This window comes from Acartia tonsa, chromosome 7, assembly GCF_053477335.1.
Source record: "Acartia tonsa isolate MP-2025a chromosome 7, ASM5347733v1, whole genome shotgun sequence".
Lineage (NCBI taxonomy): Eukaryota > Metazoa > Arthropoda > Copepoda > Calanoida > Acartiidae > Acartia > Acartia tonsa.
In genome coordinates, this window is record NC_137266.1 from 13,849,965 (window position 1) to 13,873,291 (window position 23,327).

At 30.4% G+C, this 23,327-nt stretch overlaps 1 protein-coding gene across 1 annotated transcript in view; it reads right to left on the bottom strand.

Annotated features, from left to right (window-relative positions):
• LOC145324895 (uncharacterized) overlaps window positions 1–23,327 on the bottom strand; it is a 177,670-nt gene that overhangs the window by 116,178 nt on the left and 38,165 nt on the right. Inside the window, exons 2-3 of the mRNA XM_080167615.1 lie at window positions 724–868; window positions 267–401 (exon numbers count right to left, since the gene is read on the bottom strand). Coding sequence (XP_080023741.1) covers window positions 267–401; window positions 724–868 — 280 coding nt within the window. The remainder of the gene's footprint in view (window positions 1–266; window positions 402–723; window positions 869–23,327) is intronic.

The following is a 23,327-nucleotide window of genomic DNA, read 5'->3' on the forward strand; positions in this document are numbered from 1 at the left end:
TTTTAAATCTACTCTTAATTTATATATAGAAAAACAAAGCCAATAAAGCAATAGAAAATGACAGAAACCTATTTGAGACCACTTATTTCAAGGTCCTCAGAGCCATAAAATTAAAGCCAGACAGATGCTATGTTCCGTTTCTTTTTGCAGTCAAATTACTATTAAACAATTTGATGACTACCTATCAATTCTTAATTGGTAATAATTCTATTTTCAACTGGGATTAAACCGGTTTTACGCCTCGAAGAAAATATAAATAACATTACCTGTAAATGACTGGCTGCGCCAGTAATAACAGGGCCCCCAGGCAGCATGGCGCTTGAGGGCAGGTGGGCGGGGTGATGACGTCCCATAACCTCCAGGCTACCGTGACTTCCAAATTCACGTTTACCGTTAATTTCCTGAAAAAATATTGTTTTTAAAATTAAATTAAGGCCTCCCTAACAGACAGAATTAATACTTTTAAATATTTCAAAGCTACAAACGAGAAATGTTGTTTCATGAAAATATTAGAAGCGCGCAGCTTCTTTGAAACCAGATTAATAGTTTTTGCTTGAAGAGTGCTGGACAAGGCAGAAAAATAGCCTAAAACTGTCCCAAGACTTCAATTTAAAAAAAGTTATCCTAAAATCAAAACTTAAATAAAGCGTACCTTAAATAGAGAACCCAATCGTTTCAGTGATTAGTGAAATCTTAATGGACAAACAAAGGATAATAACTCACCATCATATCAATATCATGGTCCAAATCCAGGCTGGAGTTGGACTTGTACATCTCCGCAGGCAAGGTCCGCAGGTTGGTCCGCTGGTTGTGTCGGGAGGAGGACAGCCGCTCGTTCAACGAGGCCCGCATGTCAACTGGACCAAACCTGAAATTTAAAAAAAAAATATGTTAAATATTTTGTTATTAAGAAAATAGCCTAAAACCATCCCTTTGCGAATGTGAAGCTTCTATGAAATTGAGAACTAAAATTAAGGAATTATATATATCTTTAGCTACATTCAAAAAACCTTACTACTTTATTTAATAGGATATTTTTTTTATTTGAAGTTGTACGTTTTAATAACATTTTATTCCGTTAGTAGTAAGTCAAAAATTCCCTTAAAAAAAAATAAAAAATCTTCTAAATCTTAAAAACTGACAGATAGATGAAAGAATTGATGACATTTGTTCATAAATATGTAAATTTACAAATATATATATTTTAATTCAATCTTATATGACAAGAATAAGAACTAGTATGTCAATAAAATGTGCAACACTGAATAACTATTTAATATAATTAAACAATTTAGTAAAATGTGAAAAATTTTCATTATGGCCATTCAACGTGTGACCGACGGACGGACGTACAAATATTATCTATTTGTACAGGGTTTCGGATCCGGATCCGGATCCGCAAGGATCCGCATATTTTGAGTCCAAGGATCCGGATCCGGATCCGCAAAAAAAATGCGGATCCGGATCCGGATCCTTAGACTCCAAAAAATGCGGAAAAAATGGAAAAATCTACCTAAATTTATATAAAATCTCAGACATTCTCTTGATGAGAGCCAATCTTTAAGGTTTAGGTTCAGACTTGAAAATTAAAAGTATTTTTGACTTCGAATTGAAGAATAAATTTTTTTGAAAAATTTGGTGATTTTATTTTTATTGTCAAAGATCCGGATCCGGATCCAGTAGGATCCGGATCCGGATCCGCACTGACCAAATTTTGAGGATCCGGATCCGGATCCGGATCCGCATAAAATCAATGCGGATCCGAAACCCTGTATTTGTAGATTAACTATGCAGCATATATGTATGTTTCTTTTTACATATATGTATGTTTCTTTTTAACCCTTCCCCCTTTTTGAGCTTTTTGCCTTTTCATACCTTTTATGGCAAATAGGATTAAAATTGAAATTGATTTAACTTTATACTTTATATTATAATATTCATAGTATTTATGGGGGAAAATGAAAAACATATGAAGATTAAAGATTTTATACGGTTTGTTTATTATTACTGCGCTAAAAACAATTGTATCACCCTTGTTTCTTATGTATATTTTTAATCTTGTTAATATAATTAAAATCAAAGCTTATTATAATTCTAGACCATGTGAAAATAAATATATAATATTTCGCGGTAAAACATCAATTCCACAAAAAAAAATTATCAGTTCCGTATATTATTATTTTAGGACAAAAGCACACCCAATTTACTTTTATAACGCCCTATAAATATTTTTTGTATTGTGCATTTTGGCAAATATGAAATACTTTGCAATTAAGATACGTTGGCGTCTGTAATGTTGTAGTTATTTTGCACATTTTTTATACAAAAAATATTTAAGCAGACTAAGAAGCCATAAAAATATATTTCAGAGATATGTATGATATTTTTTCATGAAAGTTAAGAACTTTTAAGGAATATATTGTTAAAAAAAACTGACTTTAAGGGTTAAAGCAATACTATTCAATTTTCCAATGATGTTAAACTTACTTACCCCATTTGTAGATTAAAATTATCATTTTTTATTTTTTAGTTTAAAGTTCCCTCCCACCCTGTATAATATGCAACATCAAAAAACCTTTTTCAGTAAAAATTATGAATATTCATTACCTTATTATAATTACATATATGCAAATAAGTCTCAAATATAAGTGAGGGATGATAAGGGGAAAATTTTATTAACAGCAATATTTTTTTTTTATTTCTACCAGTTTTAATTTTTGACATGAAGCAAAAAACCGAAGTAATTTGTAAGATGTATTTTTCGTATATTGACCTATCTCTCAGAGCAACTTGTCCTGACCGTAATTTTCACGTTAACTTTCCCTAAAAAAAAGTTTTTTTTTTGCAAGAATCATAATTTCGCAGCATTTTTGCAAAGAATCTGGGTCAAGACTTAGCTCTTTTTAACAACGAAGCTTTTCTACAATTTTTGTCTTTCTGTCTGTTCTTAGTAACTTTTTAAGCATCGGTTTTGTTTTGTAAGACAAGTATTTTAAGGGCTAAGAAAACTTTTTGTGACGCCACTCTTTCTGTAAATTATAATAATTGGTTGAAAAATTTGGACAATCAAGGTTTATCAACCCAAACAAAATCTAATGATAGCACCAGAAGCCAACGAATTAAGATTGTATTTAAATTTCTTCCGGTAACAGTATAATTTAAAGAACTATGTACCCCAACCTTTAGAGCTATAAGCTAATAAAATACCCAAAAATATGAGCATTGTTTCATAATAATGAATTTCATTTTTATCATAAAACTGTGATACCCTTGGACGTAAACGTTCTTGTTTAAAAAGTTGTTTTTATTTTAAGGTATGCAGGAAAACAATGTAGGATAAATACATTTGTGTAGTTCACAACTATGTTAAGTAACGAGCTACTCCATAATTTGGGCATGTCAGTACGTCCTCATAAACGCCATAAATAGTAATTCAACAAAATAAAAATCAAAGAACTATGTATGACAAAAAAACAGCAGCAAAAAGATATTCTTTGTATTTCAATTCATTGTTCTTTTCACTTTTAGTTGCAAAATTACCCTAGTTTAATCTGTGTAATAATAATTAAAGACAGAATCAGAAGCAAAAAAAATATATGAAAAATGAATATAATATTTTAAAATATTGCAATTAAAAGCAATAAAAAAGCCATTATTGCAAACAAATATGTTCGCAATTTTCAGAGATAAAGGTGAAGGATGCTGAAGAAAAAAAACAATGTTTTATGGGTTTGTTTTTTATGCCCAATTGGTGAGGATTGAGTTAGAAACCTGGTTAACGTTATGGGGTCTATATCCAAGGTTTCAAAAACTTAAGACGATTGTGAGCGATTGACTTTAAAAAAAACCTATTTATGCCTATAACTTTAAATCGACTGTTACTGCCAATCTGCGTCTTTTGTACATCTGTGAACAGTTTATGTTTTACATGCATACCTACTCATCCAAAAGACATCAATGTGTAATTCTAATTGCGGTTTTCTTATTTGTAAAAAAAAGTTTTGTTTCATATTGGCTTCACTACTTCTTCACTTATGGTCCTTGCTTAAAAAAAAAATTTAAAACTTATCCCAATCAATGTTGCATTTATAAAATTGTAAAATTAAATATCAATATTTGATTAAAAGATGCATATATGATAAATGATTATTCAGTTCTGCATATTTATCATATACAAAGTGTTTCATAATAGCAACAGAACACGATATTAAAGTAAAACAATAAAGGGAGAAAGGGGTTAAACAACAGTATGTCCCCACCCCGTGGACCCTGGGCCAACTTTCAATTGGGTCTTTGAATATCAGTCAATATCGTTGGGAATATTAATACACAAGTCGCTTCCAAAAAGCAGAAAGCAATTTGCTATCAGACGAAAAATGTCCCCAACACTGGAACCAGTTAGTTGTCTAGGTTAAACATCTATACTTTTACATTTATTGACAAGAGTATAAATCTTCCCTGAAATAGTTCAAAAAATTATTAGGTATTATATTTTGTGAGTTCAGCTAAATAATTGTAAAGATGATCTACTAATGAAAATTTTAATCCTCGTTTTAATCACTTCATTAACATTAATTGTAACTCAACTAAAAAGAACTACAAAGCTATTAAACTAGAACAATAATAACTAAATATAAAAGCTAATTACCACCGTTTCAAATCATTATGACATTAATTTACAGATCGTAATTGACAGATAAAAGAAAGAAAGTGTTTCTTTATGCAAATGCCATAAAAATGGATTAAAGTAATTAAGTTCTTATCAAAAATGACAATTAGATTAACAAAGAAAGAATAATAAATATTTGAAAAGGGGTTATTAGATTCCAAAAGTAGCGAATCTATTTTTAAAAGGGATCATAAGGGAAAAGACAATGGTCGAAAAAAGATGATAATTAATCCCTTTGATTATTAAGATTATTGACTGAAAAATTTAGATACATCTAGTTTGAACCAACCAATAATGTGTTAATATAAGTACCCAACGTTTCTAAGCCTTACAAGTATTATTTACAGTCCAATGTTCATTCCCTAACAGAATATCATGCACAAAAAAAACATTCTTTTATGTTTTAATTATTACCACAATCCCCAATTGGGGGTATCTTAACACAAACATACCATGATAGAAACTTTGCAAAGGTCCTAGAATCAGAAGTATACAGACAATGGGAGTAATTAATTGAAAAAGTGGGTTATAATGAGTTGCCTAGAAATGGCATTGAAACCCAGGAAAATATGATCGTCAGGCAAAAAGGGTTAAAAAATAAAGCTAAAAATTTAAAAAGAAGATAATTTTTCACAAGACTTAATAGACATAAAAAAAAGTCATGATTTCGTTGTATGAAAAGAATGATAAATCATAAAACAGTAAATCTAATCCATAATAGACTGAGTAGAAACTGCAGTGTCTTTTGTCTGGACTCAAAATCTGAATTTTAAAGGAATTTAATTTAAAGATTGTACAACTGAATGGCCTTGTGGACACCACTTCTGGTTATTAGTTCGCTTCAACCAAAATTTTAATCTAAGAGAAGGGGTAATTTAGTTTATAATCATGTTGGATGTACATCAATTTAACGTCTAATGTCCTATCCCTTGTGATTCCTGCTGCAAGCGTATGTAAGGACATATTTTCCTATTCCTAGATCCATAATTCTTCCTGTTTATGTATTTTTGTGTTTGCAAAACAAAGAAACACAGAATCAAGGACAGTGGAGCACTGTCGAGTTTTTACAGTAGCTTTTCACAGGAGCATTTTAGGGACGGTTATCATATTAGAAAATGTAGCAAGATTTTATGTTTGTCTATTAAGATCCTCTGAACTGAGTTCTCCATTGTAGAATTGCTTTACAAGGATCCCAGGATGGTTTTAGGATATTATATTTTTACATTTATGTCTAAGTATAGTTTTTGGCTATTTCAATACCCTCCATCTCCCCTAGATGATAGGGGCACTAGTTATCTAGAATGTTAGGAATTATGGATTGTATTCTTAATTTCAAGTCACTTATTTTTCACACATTTAGAAGATAGACACATACAGCCTAAATCTTTGATAAGGTACTATTTAAAAATACTTAATATACAAATTATGTACTTAATTGAACCAATATTTAAAAATTGAACGTATTATCATATGCCTAAATGGCTCCTTAATATTAAGAGCAAATGAGATAAATCAGCCAAGCAGATCCAGAAAAATAAAACAACAATTCTTTGCATAATTTCTTTGTTGTTGAGCAAGTACTTTTATTTATTCAACCATTTGGAAATAAAATCAAAAACGTTTAGCTTTAAATCAAAGTTTAACAAAAAAAACATTTCATTGATTTTTTTATATAAGGTTTAATAAAAATAAAGACTGAATATTTCGTTTAGAGAGATTAAGTGACTTAGGCAATTGCAAAAATGGAGTCTATGAAAAGGCTGTTGCTGCCGCCGAAAACAAATTTAGTCCCGCCGCTGTTTAAAGCTTCATTAAACCACCTAGTAAGACTAAGTTTTGGCTGTGCCTTTTTGTATTTTTAAAAAAGTGTAATATTGCCCACCTATCCATTAATATTCTTGTGGATCTTTTACTGACTGACTTTTCAGAGCCGCATCCCTGTAGTGCAGTCTGAACTTGGCATAGAGAAAAAGTTTATGTTCAATAACAAGTCATAAATTCACAGTTGAAAACATTTTAGACGAGAATATTATGTTTCTGTTTCCAGAAATAACTGGCAGGGAGGGGACATTGGGCTCTTTGTTACACTAGTCCCTAAAGTTTTTTTCTTATTCTTTGGCTTAAAAACTTTGGTAATTTTAATTTTGATGGTTGGTTCATTAAGTCGAGTGTCCATAAATTTCAAATTGTAGCATGGGTAATGGGGATGTACATCAATTTATCGTTCATTGTCTTATCCCCTTAGATATTTACAAATTTTCTGATTATCGAGATTTAATTTTCAATAAGTGTGTAATGTGATCACCTTTTAATAAGAGAGGATTACAAGCATAAATTACAAGAGAAACACTCTTCTACTACGTCATAAATTATTTTTAAAAGTTGCTAATTAATATTAGGCATATGAATATCAGGTATAAAAATATTAAAAATATTATCATAATATCATTTTTGTTAAACATTTATTTTAAATGATTGAAATGCTTTTTTAATTGCTCTAAATACTCAAATTTGAGTAGGTGTAAAAAATGCCCATTTGCTTCACCTTTTGAATGATGATTTAAAACTATATTTCGTGTGTTTTATCTTTTTGTTCTGGAATGTTTTACAGCCTTGCTGTTCTTATAACATGACCCACTAGTCAAAATGGACTCGTAAATAAATATTTATACGCTAGTTAGCAAGCGTAGCTTCTCTATACATTTCGTTTGTATCAAATTTTCAAATAATTAGAACATTTGCACAAACTGGTTCTTCCCCATTGCAATATATAGATCTACAACGATCTAAAGGGATAAGAAAATGGTCCATAAATTATTGTACATACCGAATGATGATACACAAAGTTACCCCTTCAGTAGATTACAATTAGGGCAACGTTTAGACACTAATGAACTAACAAATCAAAATTCATCAAATCTACAGGGATGAGAAAATTATTGTACATCCCCAATGACGATACACACAATGACCTCTTCTATAAATTACAATTAGTGGAACGTTTGGACACTCATCTTAATGAACTAACCAATCAAAATTAATTAAAAGTCCCCAAAGTTGTTTAGCCAACAAATAAGAAAACGTTATTATAAAACCTTTGCGCGCAAGTGTAATAAACAGTGCAATATCCATCCCCTCTTTTCCTGCTTTATCTTATTTTGCGAATATTAAACTATGCTTATGTGAAAATATACGAAAATGGATGCACACACATATACATTTCCAACATGACTTAATTCTCACACGATAAGTGCCATAATTTGCCTGTTTTTTCCCCACCATTTCGTGTTTATATTTTTGTTACTTTTTACACCAGGAAGAATAATTGAGCGATAATATTATAGGTAAAAAGCATCTTATAATGAAGAAAATACATCTCTATTAAAACTATGTTGTTTGAAAAAAAGATTTCAAGAATATTACAACTTCCAAACAATTGTAAAATACAATTTTTTTCTTTGGTAGTTGGTTAGTGGAAATTTATTTCAGAGTTACTTTATACGTGTCTTAAGGTGGCTTAATGCTATTTCTATAACCCTCCCATAAAGCCCCATTAAAGAAAAAAGCTCGATATAAGACACTTTTCAGGGTTAAAAGTTAATTGTAATCTATAGGAAAAAATTGCATCTAAAAAATACACTAACGAGTTGACAAATAGAGCTGTAGGTAGTAGAACCAGGGTGGGCATACAAAAAACCCACCCAAAAAAACCCACCCAGGGTTTTTTTAAAAACCCATTGAAAAAAAACCCAAGGTTTTTTGGGTTTTTGAAAAAACATTGAAATTTCACGTTAAAATTTACAAATTAAACTTCTATTTACTCAAAGACTAGGATCTAATAACATTTTAAAGCAAATTTTACCTAAAAAACGTAAAAAAATATGAAGTAAGGGGGGGGGGGGTTTAATGCAACCATCTTGTAATCAATGATTAAATGGCACTTAGAATTCGAATTTTGATCTGAAATTTTGCATGAATAATCCTTGGTAAGTCTATTTTCCCTAAATCGAACAAAAAGTTGGAAAAGTAATGGCTAACGGCTGGCAGCTCAGATGTTTTGCCATGTTTCGGCTATCTAAAGAGCAAATTAGTCACAAAACCTATCTCCACATAATACTTTTTGTCACTCAAAAACCTTATCAAACGGTTCTAGCCGGTTGCTGTAGGTACTAGAAATTTTAAAAATGGTTATTGCTATCATTTAACATGAATTAAACCAAAATATGTTTTAAAAAGTTGATTCCTACGTAATTAATGATGAATTTGCCCTCAAAATAGGCAAAAAACGGCTTAACAGTTGAGCCGCCAGCCGTTACTTTTTCCAACTTTTTGTTCGATTTAGGGAAAATAGACCTACCCAAGTATTATTCATGAAAAATTTCAGATCGAAATTCGAATTCTAAGTGCCATTTAATCATTGATTACGAGATGGTTGCATTAAACCCCCCGCCCCCCCCCCTTATAAAAATGATGCTCTACTTATTGTTCAAATGTTTATGAAATTACTTTCTCTCAAAACTTAACTTCAGAAAACGCTTTGCTACTAAATTGATGATATATAAATTGTGTAAATTACATAATCATAATTGATTTTTAAACTAAAACATAATAATTTATGAAAGGAAATAGTTACAGTGGCGTGCAGAGGGTTTTATTAAGGGGATGTAAAAAGGGGAATACCTTAATAATTTCTGGGAGGGGGGGGGGGGTGTTGACAGCTTAGGAATAGAGGAGGAAATTCCATGTTTTGAAGCTTTTAACCTACCCTCCCCCTTAATAGAATATTTTGTGCACCGTTGCTAATAAGGGTTTATAATTGATCGAAATGCCAGTTTGTTTCATTATCTATCTTGTTTATTGTGAAATCTTGCTTACCTTATACCTACAACAACATAAACATTAATATTTCATCAATATATCAAATGCATTTGACTCCTAAATGAAAAAACCCAATAAAACCCGAAAAAACCCAATAAAACCCAGGGTTTTAAGGGTTTTTACGGGTTGGGTTGGGCTTTTTTTAAAAACCCTGGGTTTTTCCCCACCCTGAGTAGAACATAATAAATCACTTAGTTAAGATAGGTTTTAGGCCACACCCTTATATACATTAACAAGGACTAATATGTCTATAAACAGCGCAGCAATAACAAGCTCACATTATTTTGGATTTAAAACAAAAAAATATGAATTATTCAAAAATATTACTTTTTCTTTGATCTTTCGAAACATACGTTACCGAAAGTTTAAATACACTCATAACCAATAGGTTTTTAGACGGAATATTACCTAGTCAAACCTATGACAAAAAGTTGAAACAAAACACTTTTAATGGTATAGTTCTATAATAAAAGTGCAATTAAAGCAGAAATAAAAATAAAATCTGCCTCAAAAGGAATTCTTTATCTGTCCAAAACTAAGAGCAAGGTTTAAACAAAGTAAAATGCTTACTTTGAACTTATTTTTAATAACCTATTTCAGAACACCTAATAGTACATTTTTTGATATACCAATGTCTTTCTTCTGTTTATAATTAGAGGATTTAGGAGTGTTGTCAAGGACTAATAGGAAGCTTCTATTAAACCAAAAAAAAAACAAATAAAAGGAGAAAATATTGAATAACAGACAAATATCTATATACTAATTTTTTTTTATAGGTAACCAGTTAAAGAGTTAATGGTGCAATCTGGCAATGATTTCTCCATTATTCTAAATTAATTTCAAAATGAGGGTTGAGGGGTTTCTTTGCTCGAATAGGCACTTTGAGGGAAACCACCGTCATCGAATTTTAACACCTTAAAAAAAACTTGATTACACAACAAGATATGGAAAAATGCACAACAAATCATTGAACCCAATTTTGAAATAAAAGGCCTGAGATGTTGTATTTTTTCTAACAAAGTTTTATTTTGTGAATAAACGCAGCTACTCTATAACTAGAGTCCTGTCCATAAGTCCCTGATTAATAGGTATTACATACTATAATATGATAATATTAAATAATATGTTATAAACTCTAATGGATACTTCAAAAAAATTTCCATCTAGTACCTTTTGATGTTTGAGCATGACCAAAAGTTTAAATACTGTTTTCTTTGTGGATAAAATTAGCCAAACTGTATCTTTCTGTGTGTGTGTGTGTGTGTGTGTGTGTGTGTGTATTTGTGTGTGTGTGTGTATTTGTGAGTGTATGAGTGTATGATTGTGCGTTAAAATGGCCTTTTGTGTGCTTTAAAGCATTTTCCTTAATTGGCATGTGAGTCATTTTATATTTTTCCAAATATATTGAAGTATATGTATTTTAATGAAAAAAGCTGCTCTTTTAATTGTTTTGTTATTATGTCCAGTAGACAATAGATAACATTCTTAAAAGTTAGGATCTTAAAACATAAGAAAATGAACAGAAAAAATACCCCATCTGATATTAAATTTTTAGGTAGAAAAGCTATTAAAGAACCAAGTAGTTTTTGCCATACTATATTATGCTATGTAAAATACAATGAAATATTCATTCATTTCAAAATTACATTTACTTTATTTACCAAAAGATTTGTATTCATTTTCTAAATGTTCCAACTTAAAATATTTATAACTTGTTTTTACTGTGCTGCTTATGGACAAACTCTTCCTATTTTTATAAGATAAAACATAACAAAAACACAAATTATCGCCTTAATAGTTATGGAGCAAGATAATTTGACATCTTTATTGAGGCCAGGAAGGGAGGGGTCATTTGACTGTAAATTACACGGGTACCCAAAGAATTATCTCAGTCGTTGGTTTTAAATCTTAAGGTTCTGTAATTAAAAATTTATATAAATTTATCAATTATTGTCTTATCCTTATCCCTGGTTATAGCAGATTAATTTAAAATTTTGTTTTCATGCCTTGATTATCCTTTCTTTCTTTGTGGGGTGCGTCATTATTTCTTAGATTAGAAAATCAGATGAACAGTATCATTTCTGTTCATTGAAAAAAAAGCATTTAATAGTTATTCCATCGCATTATATACAGCTTTTCATGGATATTAAAATAAAAACAAAGTAGGATTGAAACCAGTTTTTTATGCCCTGAGTGACAGAAGGCCCATTTTAACAAAGCTGGAATATATTTTTATTACAATATTCTTTAAAATTGTATTTAATTCGATGCTATACATGATTTTTCAGTATTGTTCAGAACCCGTTATAATCCACCAGATATTAATCGGTTTCGAAACCATACTAGATAACAAAATAGATTAACTATTATTCATCGGTTCTCCAAATTCTTAATAATCCAAACGTACACCTAACTGTATAACCAATAAAGGGTTAATAACTGCGATTTATTTCAGATTTATCTAAAAAACGGTTTCTTTATTTTGGTTGTGTAATTTTCAACTCAAGAAGGTCAATATTGTTCAAGAGAGAGCTATAAAAAAAATAAAAATCTTCAGACATTTAATTCTAGTAAATGAAATATTAAACATGTAATTTAAGAGTAACTGCTCTATAATAAACCTTTTCCGTTTGGGTAAAGTTGAAAAACAACAGTAAGCTCTCTGTGAGTCCATTTTTTACAATCATTTAATCTGAAATATTATAACTTCTAAAAAAAATTTTAAATAAAAACGAAAAAAAATCTTTATAATAAGAGGCCAATTATTGATTTTAAAAATCAGCATTTTGTTTTGAATACCTAACCTTATTTTTGAAATAAATTGAGAAAAGTGTCGTTTGAAAGATATCTGTTTCTATAGGATTTTAAACAAGAAAAAATTATATTTATTTTTAGCGCAGAATTCACTTAATATCGTTCTGTATGAAATGTCAAAGTTTTGGCATTAAATTACCAAATATGTAATTCCTTATTTATTTTATAGATGCCAGTTATTTTTGCTTTTGGTCTCAATCATAGTTTCACTACTGACGGACAAAATAAACCAAATAGAAGCTTCACTCCCTAAAAGTAAACATCACAAATCTTTCAAAGAGATAAATTTAAAAGTTTTTCTTCGCTCAGGGAGGAAGGGGGCAATGCCAATAAAAATTTACAACCATTACTTCTCCTTAAAAAAATACTAGCTAACTAAGACACATTGGTTTAAGGTTGGGGGGGGGGGGGGAATTAAATTATCGTCCATTCTCCTATCCCCCGGAATTCCTGAAATTCCCAGCACAGAAAATGTCTCTATTTTGGAATCGAAGCGTTTATGCAAATTGTCCCACCACGAGTCAAAGAGACGGCATATATAGCTTAATATTTTAGCGGATTTTTTTCATACTATTTCATAGGTAGACAAAGAGTAACGTAAAGGATTTTTTGCATTATGATGCTTAAAAATACTAACTTTTTAAAATTTAATTAATGGACTATATACATTTTAAAGCCTCCTTAGCCTATATTATTAAACCTAAAATACACACCAAAACAAGTAAATAAAATATCTATTTAAGTATGGCTTCGACACCGATTAATATCCGCTAGATTAGAACCGGTTCTCAGCCATACTGAAAATTCATGTACATGAAAATAAATAACTATTATTATATCATCCTTATTTTTTAATGGCTTTGTATCTGACCCTTAAATATGTCAGTTAAATACAATGTTCACTTCAAAAACACACTGTTTTTTTATCCAGTAAAATCCTAAATGGAACACCCCTTCCACCACGTCAAGCCATAAATAAAGTAAACATTTAAAATTGTTTCAAAATTGCTGTATTTTTTACTAATTTCTTTAAATAGAAATGACTTGATTTCTCATAATTGAAAAGGAATAACTAAGAGAAGTGTTTAGGGATGGTTTACTTTTTCTTCAAACTATCCTGTGCAAAAAAACACTGCATTGGGTTTTAACAGGGATCTTAAGGGAGAAGACAATGGATGATAAATTAATTTAAACCCAGCATGACAAAATTAGCCCTTTTGAAAATCTTTGAATGATTTAGTTAGTATTATAAAATCAAAATTCAATGAAAAGCAAACAAATGAGGGAACGTGTTTGTTGCCTATTATATTTTATAAAAGAGCACAGCTGCTCTATAACTAGAGTATATCTGACTGTACTTCTACTAATCTTCACAAAAAAACTTACTTAAAACATATTGCTATTAGTGTTCAAAGCTTAACTTTTATATTTTACAGAATTACATTTTTTTCAAATATTTTCAAAATATTGTTATTGCTGTGCTACTTTGTGCATAACTGTTCTTGTTACAGCCATAATTACTTTTGGGTCCTTTATAATATACAGGGTGGGGCAAATAAGACCGGACAAATTCTAACTTCTAAACAAATGAACATAAAATCGTCAATTTTAAAGATTTTATTGAATTTTAAAAACTGGCAAGCAAAATAGGTATATGACTATTAGATTATTCAATAAAATCGCCGCCAGCCTTAATTACCGCCTCTATCCGCCTCCTTAACCGCCGGAAGGTCCAGGTCAAAATGTTCCTGTCAAATCTGGCGTAGTTCTCCTTGATAGTGGCAATGAGGGAGGTCTTTGTGGTATAGGCACGTCTATTGGTGCATGCTTCAAAGTAGCCCCAGGCCCTAAAGTCCATTGAATTAAGATCGGGCAGCTGGGAGGCCACATTTCCTTAGAAACATGAGTAACCGCAGGATCCAAATTCGCCCAACTTTCAAGCTACCCTTATACACGGAGGCTCTTATTTGGACCACAGTTGAGCTAGAACGACGTTCTTTATCTTTTTAGAAATGGCATGAGGTTTCAGCTAGGGTTGTCAGCGCAACCCATAGTCTAAAATGAGATTTAAAGTTCAATATGGGTCCCTAAAATCAAGAACCGAGAAATTTTCACGAATTTTCACGGTTTTTGACGTTTTTTACATCACAAAATCTGCCCCGTTGCACTTTGCTGGAGTACTACGCTCAAGCCATTTCAGATAGAGAGCTCTAGTCTTTTCTAGTGTCTTACTTATGTATCTAATAGTATCCCCAGCAAGTTGCATAACTCTACCTCACCTACAGATGGGCTGAGGTTAGATTTAGTGGGCCCTAGTCGAGAATCCAGATTAAACCACCGGCGCATTTAGAATCTGCCTTGTTGAACATATGCGCGGCCAGCTCGTTGTACACGTCCATCTACGTCCAAAGATTTTTTTTTACTAAAAGGTCATTACCTAAGCTTTTTATAGTGTGGTCAAACGTCCTGATTGGTCAAGTAGTTTTGGCGCTATGGCCGTTTAAAGTTTGTCCGGTCTTATTTGCCCCACCCTGTATTAAAAAGCCACCTAACTACGCAAGCTGGGGCTGGCAGAAAATGAATATGGTTATGCCTGTTAAAGCGAAATATTAAAACTAATTTAAATACACTGTTAGTTCAGATTTAGGCTTATTTAAAAGTAGAACATTATAATAGTGCCACAGAGGGAGAGAACACTGTATTATAAATTACAGAGGTACCCAAAGTTTTATAATCACGCTATTGTATTAGTTAGATCAAAAACTTTGGGTACATTTATTGAATTACTATTGGTTGGTTTCATTTTATTGGTAGTGTCAATACTTTTCTATCAATTATCTACAGAAATTGTGTATCATCATTGGGAATGTATATTAATATATCAATTGTCGTTTCACATGTGACATACTTACTATAGAACTTAGTTTATATCAATACGTTCCTCCAACTAATGTGACAAAAGGCACCAAGTAATATTTAAAAGGTTTGAATATATGTGTACATTGTTTATCAGAATAGTATTATATAATTAAGTTATGTTCTGCTTACATAAATGTTTATAATATGTTAACATATTTCATGGAATCAAATCACATCTTATTAAAAGTTCAAGGAGAACTTTTTTTATTTCTTTGCATAAAACCTATTTTGCACTTGAAAAAATATATGTATGTTTATTATAATAGCATGTAAAAAATAAACTTTAGCATAGTCTAGATATATATAAGTAAATCATATAAAAGCCTCAGAGGCTAAGAGCGAGATGGGCAATTCAAACTTGCAATATGTTTTTAAATACAATACGCATTTTAATATGTTACTTATTTCTTTGTTCTTAGATAAATCTCAATGAAAAAACATGAAAAAAAGGATTGAGGGCAAAAAATAATGTTTTTTTTATGTAATACAAATGTTTCGTTCTATTTTGTATTCTAAGACTTAAAAGTGAATCATAGGATTTATTAAGGTACCCGCTGGGTAGTTTAGGGTGGTGACAAATTAATAATGTGCAAAATAATATTACTTATCAGTATGGGTTCGAAACCACTAGATTTTAACCGGTTCTCAGCCACATTGAAAAATCATGTAGAGCATCTTATTAAAGACAATTTTTAAAATCATTAAAATAAAAATCATAAAAGTCAAAACAAGTTTTGTTAGCCCTGGTCCTCTAAGAAAACTAGTTTTACTCTTAAATTTTACAATTTAATAGTCTATATTACGATGCAATGATAACTATCAAAATCTTGTTAGCACATATACAGAATGGGTAGCCAAATAGCAAAGTAAGGACAATTATGGCCAAAAAAGCATTGCAATATATAATAAAAAAAAGTAAATTATTATACCCTTAAAGCAAAGATATTTTAAGCAAATTATATTTTGAAATGTAATATATTATAGTTACGTAACTATAATATATTTAATAAATAAATAGTATCTTATGCAATTTTTATTTACATACCTGAATGATTAAAAATTCCTGTAATTTATTTTAACAAATCTCTATCCCTTGCGGTAAAATATTGAATTGTCATTGGCGGAACATCATACCAAAAATGTATTTTTTGTAAACAATGCCTTTTTAAAAAATAAGTTATTCTAAGCCTAAACAGGGAAGTAATAAGTTAACCCGTAACTTTTCTACAATTTACATTTAGTGAAACAAATCAGTTGAAATAAATAAATACAAACGTTTTTTGTTGTTGTGTTAAATGGCCTAAAAAACATATAAAAATTTTAGGTAAAACTTTGCTTTAAAAGAAAATGCATGATGTGTTATATGGGTTTATTTTCTAGAAAGCTTCGCTGCGTAGCAAGCTCTATATTCTTGTTTTCCATTCTAATTTAAACTGAGCAATAAGTTAATCATGATGACCTTACTCCCCTTGCATACCCTCCCCCTACCCCTCATTATTCAACTTATCTTTTATTACTTTTGGGAAAAAGGGATGGGGTTTTTGCTATATTTAATACTGGAAACCAGAAATTTTAAGCAAGAACAATTATTTCCATTAAAAGAGTTGAAAAAATTTTTATTTTAATTCGGAAAAACCTAAGTTATTGTCATATACTTCAAAGCAATTTATTTAGGTCAAGAATAATCCAGAACGATTAAATTATTGAGTAGCTGCGCTAATAATTTACAAATTTACGTGTCCGTATGTCCCTGCAAAGATTTGCATATCTAGTGTCATTCTGGGTAACCTTACTTAACTGCATTACGTACTATCTTTTAACTTGCGGATTTTTTAGATTTTGGTACCAGGTATAAAAGAAGATATTGTCATTTAAAACATATCACATACCTAGAATAAGAAAAATATAAAATAAGAGACAATTAGAAGAAAACAAAGCAGACAATTAATAACTAAAGTTGCTTTTAATTATAATCAAGTTCGAATGTATGTCCGTCCATCTGTCATACAAAGACTGTTAAAATACTGTTTATAAACGCTATCTAAAGTATCTACGAAGTTTCTTCAATAATACACTAATTTGTAATAGCAATTTCTGGATTCTAACTTGGTACCAAAATCTTGCAAGTAAAACAAATGAACCATCTATTAACTGTGTGTTGAAATAAGTATGAGTATTTAAAACAAGAGGGTTTAAATCTGTTTTATTGAGTGCACAAACGAAGTTCTTAAGTAATCAAAGATAATAGGATTAGATGACATTTTATTTTTATACATTTTTACAGTTTTCTTACAGATAAAAGCAATAAAAATCAAACATTTATGTTTAACCCAATATCACTCAAAATATGAAGATTAGTATAGAATGAACAATCACATAGAGAGACTGTTCTATAACTTAACAATAGAATTGCAATACTTCAGCTAGTAAATAAGACAATTTTTCCAACAAAAAAAAAATTAAAGGTTTATGATTAGCAAATATTTGAATAGCGAAGCAACCTTAGAGACTTACTTCGATTGTCAGTCTACATGTCCTAACTGGAAAATGTGTTTTACTCGGCTGTTATTGAAGATACATTACTATTTATTTAGTGACCATTGAGCATCTACTACTCTACAATACACTTGTTACGTCTGTCTGTCAGTAAAGCTTTTTTTATGGATGTGAATACACTGGATATCTATTGCTAATGTCAAATAATCAATAATTATAGAGCAGCTGCGCCCCAAAAAGGTTAAAATGTTTCGGTTAGATTTGAAATTCAAGCTTTTATATGCGTTTTGCAAATCACTTAAGCTAAAACTCACACACACACACGCACAAACACACACACTCACACACACACACACACACACACACACACGTAAGCACAGTTACAGACAAACAGACAAATAAAAATAAATAGCATATTTATGCAGAATAAATACCTCACACTGCAATAATAGATATAACAGAAAAGACATATTTTTTGGTTCAAAAAGACGATTGATTTCTCAATGTCCCTAAAAGCATCGAATATTGGCCTTTTAAGGATACTATCATATACATAGTGTAAAAGACCATTTTTTAATAGAATATCAAATATATTAATCTCAGTATATCAACAATCTCAGGGGGCATTGCAAATATTTCCACACGTGATATTAAAGCTGTTAGTCTATTGTAGAACGTCCATTATTGCAAAACGAACTACTCATGTCCATCAAAATAAAAGTGTAATTCATCAAAAGTTAGAATGCTAAATCGGCTGGGGCTAACAATTGATCTGCATAAATTCTAGTAGAATTACCTGGGGAGGGGAGCACCCATTAAATATTCAGACCCCTGTACCAACATAACAAATAATTAAAAATAATAAAGTAATAAGATAATAAAACAAAAAATAACAGTAATGTCTCATACAGATAGAAAATATTTTCACAATAAAAAAAACATTTTTTAATTAATTATTTGTTTAAAATACCTTTTTTGGGCATCTTTGGTTATTTTCATTTCATTCCTTTTGCATATATTATAAGATTCGTGCAAATTAACCTTATAACAGCAGGCTATCTATATAAATATTGAAATAAAAATTTCTTATAAGCGGCAGCGCTCCAAGTATTAAGGGGCTACCTATGTATTCAAAGGGATAAGAAAGTGGCAGAAAAAAAGACTAAAAGTCCTCCAAGGCTTAAATAAAGTAAATATCACAAAAACATTCCAGGACGTATGTGAAGCTTCTCTAAAAGAAAGAGAACTCAAGTCTTAAACAGTTGAGATATTATTGAAATATTTAGCTTCAGACATAAAAACCTTTTAGTATGAACAATATCCAAAAATATCGCAACAATACTAGCTATAAATACATTAGATGTAATTTTACCAAAGAATCAATATAGAACCATAGACATTTTGAGTAAAAGTAATTAAATTTTTTAAATATTAAAATCCTCGTTCACTATATATAGATAAATAGCGGATTCGCCACTAGCCTCTAGGTCTTTGCCTTAGGAGGTAAAAAAAATTGGCACCTACCTAAAAAAATTTTAAGGGATTTTTGGTTTAAAGGGGGGGGGGTGTCAAACCACCCAAGAAAATAGCCTAAAACCACCACAGGACCAGTAGATATAATCCCTGAATAGTAGAATCCAATGGGTTCAGTGGTTACCGAGATCTTATGCTTCAGACAGACGGACGGACAGACATAAAGCTACTTTGCAGAGTTGTGGATCCGGATCCGCAAGGATCCGCACTTTTTTGAGTCCAAGGATCCGGATCCTTGGTCTCAAAAAAAATTTTGAAAAAATGGAAAAATCTACCTAAAGAAGTTGTATCAATTTTTTTGCTTTTTATTTAAGTTAGCTAGCCGGTCCTTTTAGTAAGTAGTAGATGTAACATTTTTCATAGAATTCAGATATGCAATCGGTTTTTTTGTAGACCTCTTATTTTTTAAGTAATTTAAGTTTTTTACAAAAATAATTAAGTCGGTTTTAAGGTACTAAAACGCAACAAAATAAAAGAAGAAAATAGCCAGTATAAACAAAAATAGTAAGATCTTTAATTTGACACCTTACTTTTAAAATTCTGTTGAGTAATTGTTGAAAAAATCTATTTTTTTAACCTCGGTTTAATCAAAACATTAAACCTAAATATTTTCTCATACAGACATAAAAAATATGGGTTCATATATACCATTAGAATGAGAAAAATAATATGAATCCATTGTAAGCAAAATTGAAAAAGTTTAAAAAAATTGTAATAAAAAATAGAAAAAATAAAAAAGTTATTTTAAGAATTGTAACTACTAAACTAGCCAATCACAAATCGCAAAAATTGACGAATCGGGAAGCTTAATCTATAAAATTAACCTATAGAATTGCCAGAAAAAAAGGAGAACGTTCATACAATATATACAATAGATACTACAATAAATATAGTGATATTATAGAACATGTAAAGAATGAAAAATTATGAACAAATATGCATCAGTCTGTTTATAAACTTCAAAACAATGCAGTTAAAAATACATTATTGTTTCTTGTGTTTAAAAAATATCTGCTACATTGCATTGTCTTTTGTTTAGGTTTGGTTCAGGTTTGGTTCAAGCTAACCCTTTAAAGCCGAAAATTATGATTCTTAAAATAAACTTATTTTTTTTATTATAGTTTTATAAAACTTTTTCAATTTTGCTTAGAATAGATTCGTAATATTTTTCTGATTCTAAAGGTATATATGAACCCATGTTATTTATGTCTGTTTGAGAATATATTTAGGTCTAAAGTTTTTATTAAACCGAGGTTAAAAAAATAGATTTTTTCAATAATTACTCAACAGAATTTTAAAAGTAAGGTGTCAAATTAAAGATCTTACTATTTTTGTTCATACTGGCCATTTTCTTCTTTTATTTTGTTGCGTTTTAGTACCTTAAAACCGACTTAATTATTTTTTTTAAAAACTTAAATTACTTAAAAAATAAGAGGTCTACAAAAAAAACCGATTGCATATCTGAATTCTATGAAAATTTTTACATCTACTACTTACTAAAAGGACCGGCTAGCTATCTTAAATAAAAAGCAAAAAAGTTGATACAACTTCTTTATAATAGAATAGTCACTTGAAAAGACATTCTCGTGATGAGAGCCAATCTTTAAGGTTTAGGTTCAGACTTAAAAATTAAAAGTATCTTTGACTTCGAGATTAAGGAACAAATATTTTTTAAAAAATTTGGTGATTTTTTTTTATTGTCAAGGATCCGGAGTCGGATCCGCACTGACCAAATTTGGAGGATCCGGATCCGCATACAATCAATGCGGATCCACAACTCTGCAGTACTTTGTATTATAGATAAAATCTCAGTTAAAGAGTAGGTTTGCTATCAAATCTAATTAATTTTTGCTTTCAGCTAAATCTGATTTTGAATATTCAATTAAAAAGAGAACAATAATTTAATTTGTGGTAAAATAAAGTAAGGTTTAAAAAAGTTACATCCTTATTGCCGGAGTATGGGGATGTATGTATGTGTGTCCATTAAAATGTGAGTTCGAAAGTTCACTTGTGTATCAAATAAAAATGAAGTAAGAGGCTAGGTGCAAAGCCTCTCGTTTGTTTATAAACTTATTTTTGTTCACCCCCCCCCCCCCCCCTCACCCTCTCCACGTCCAAAAAGAAGTCACTCATCCCTAAAGCCATATTTATTTATTCGATGGTGTTTTCTCAAAATAACACAAGAAATGTATTCTTTAAAAGCCAAAGAGGTCGTCAAATGAAGAATATTTCATAGGTAAGTTCAAGTAAGTAAATATAAAAAATATAAATAATTTCAAATGACTTTACATTTCTTTTAAAAAATTGAATAAAAATGCTGTTCTGATGAAACACCAAAGTTTTTAGAATCTCGATTGTATCATCTAGAACAATGGTCAATTCAACTTTGTCATAACTCCGTTTCAATAGACATTAAAAACTTTAAAATAACAGCAAAATTTGAGGCAAATAATAGTTTAATTCTACTGAAATAATATATTTAAGGAACCAGCTATAAGCTCTTCAAAAGAATCTGGTTAGTTGGTTTTAAAATGGCATTCAAAAGTCTTTTTTTCACAGTACAGGGCGTGTGCAAAGTTAAATTGTACCACAAAAATGAAAATTTTTATCTACAAAAAAACGTATGAAAAGTTGTAGTTTTGACAATATATTTCCTAAAAATGTCTTATGATTTTCCATATATTTACTTATTGAGCAATTTTTATGCCCTTCTTTTCGTAAATTTTTTTTACATAATCCTAGTATAAAAAGTAGTGAGGTATATTTTGTCTGAAGATATCCATAATTGCTGGATTAAATGGCTTATACTTTTCAGGGAAGATTTGTAAATGTACAAGTGTAGTTTTATACTAATTTTCTGACCTTAAACCCCTTCCCCTAGATTCAAGGGTAGAAGCAACTTGTGAATATAAATTGAATACGTTTTTACTATTTTGTTTTAAATCTTACAGCCCCCTGGAAACAAAAATCAATTCCGAATCTGAAATGAATACTAATTTCAAACAAAGACAGAAATTGAATATTTTTCAACAGATGTATTTTAATATATTTCAGAGGATGGTTTAAGTTACATTTCTTCATGAATGAAAAAGTGACTTGGATATTTTCTATGAAAATAAGACGTATTTAAGTTTAAATACAGAAAAAAATGATAATACTAGATCGCAAAAAAACATTGACAGCAAAAATAAAAGAAGTTTAGAGGAAATAAATCAGTAGCGGTACGATAACGAAATAATTGAACAGTTGAGAATTAAAAAAAAACATCTATAACCTTTTTTAGGGAGATTTTTAGGTTTAATTTGAATATAAAAGCATCTAAGTATCTCTAGTTGAAGAAGATATTTAGTTCCGAAACTAAAGCACCAGTCTGTCGGCTAAAATGGTTGTTATGACAATTCAGGGTTATATATTTTCTTTAAAAAACACATAAAACAGGATTGCATACATATCTATAATACAAAGAAGAACGATGTCTGTCTGTCTGTCTTTCTCTCTGTCCATCTGTCTGTCTGTCTGTCCGTCTGTCCGTCTGTCTGTCTGTCCGTCTGTCCGTCTGTCTGTCTGTCCGTCTGTCCGTCTGTCCGTCTGTCTGTCTGTCAGTCTGTCTGCCCGTCTGTCTATTTGTCTGAAGCTTAAGATCTCAATAACCAATGAACCGATTGGGCTCTACTTTACAGGGAATAAAGGTCCTGTGGTGGTTTTAAGCTTTTTTCTTGGGGTTTTAGACACCCGCAACCCACCAAAAAAAAAAAAAAAAATAACAAGTAATTCAAGTCTGAAGCCAAAGATCTATGTAACGGCTGGTAAAAACAGGTTGGATAGAATATATTTGTCTAGGGATGGTTTATAGAAACTGCTAGTTTTCAAAAAAAAACCGTCTACAGCGGAAATGAAGAATAGTTACTTCTCGGATCGTATTAAAAACAGCTTTCCGCGGATATAGAATGTTCAATAATAAGATTAACGGAAGCGTCGGAACCGCTAGTAAAAATGTACTGCTACCTTTCTCAATTAT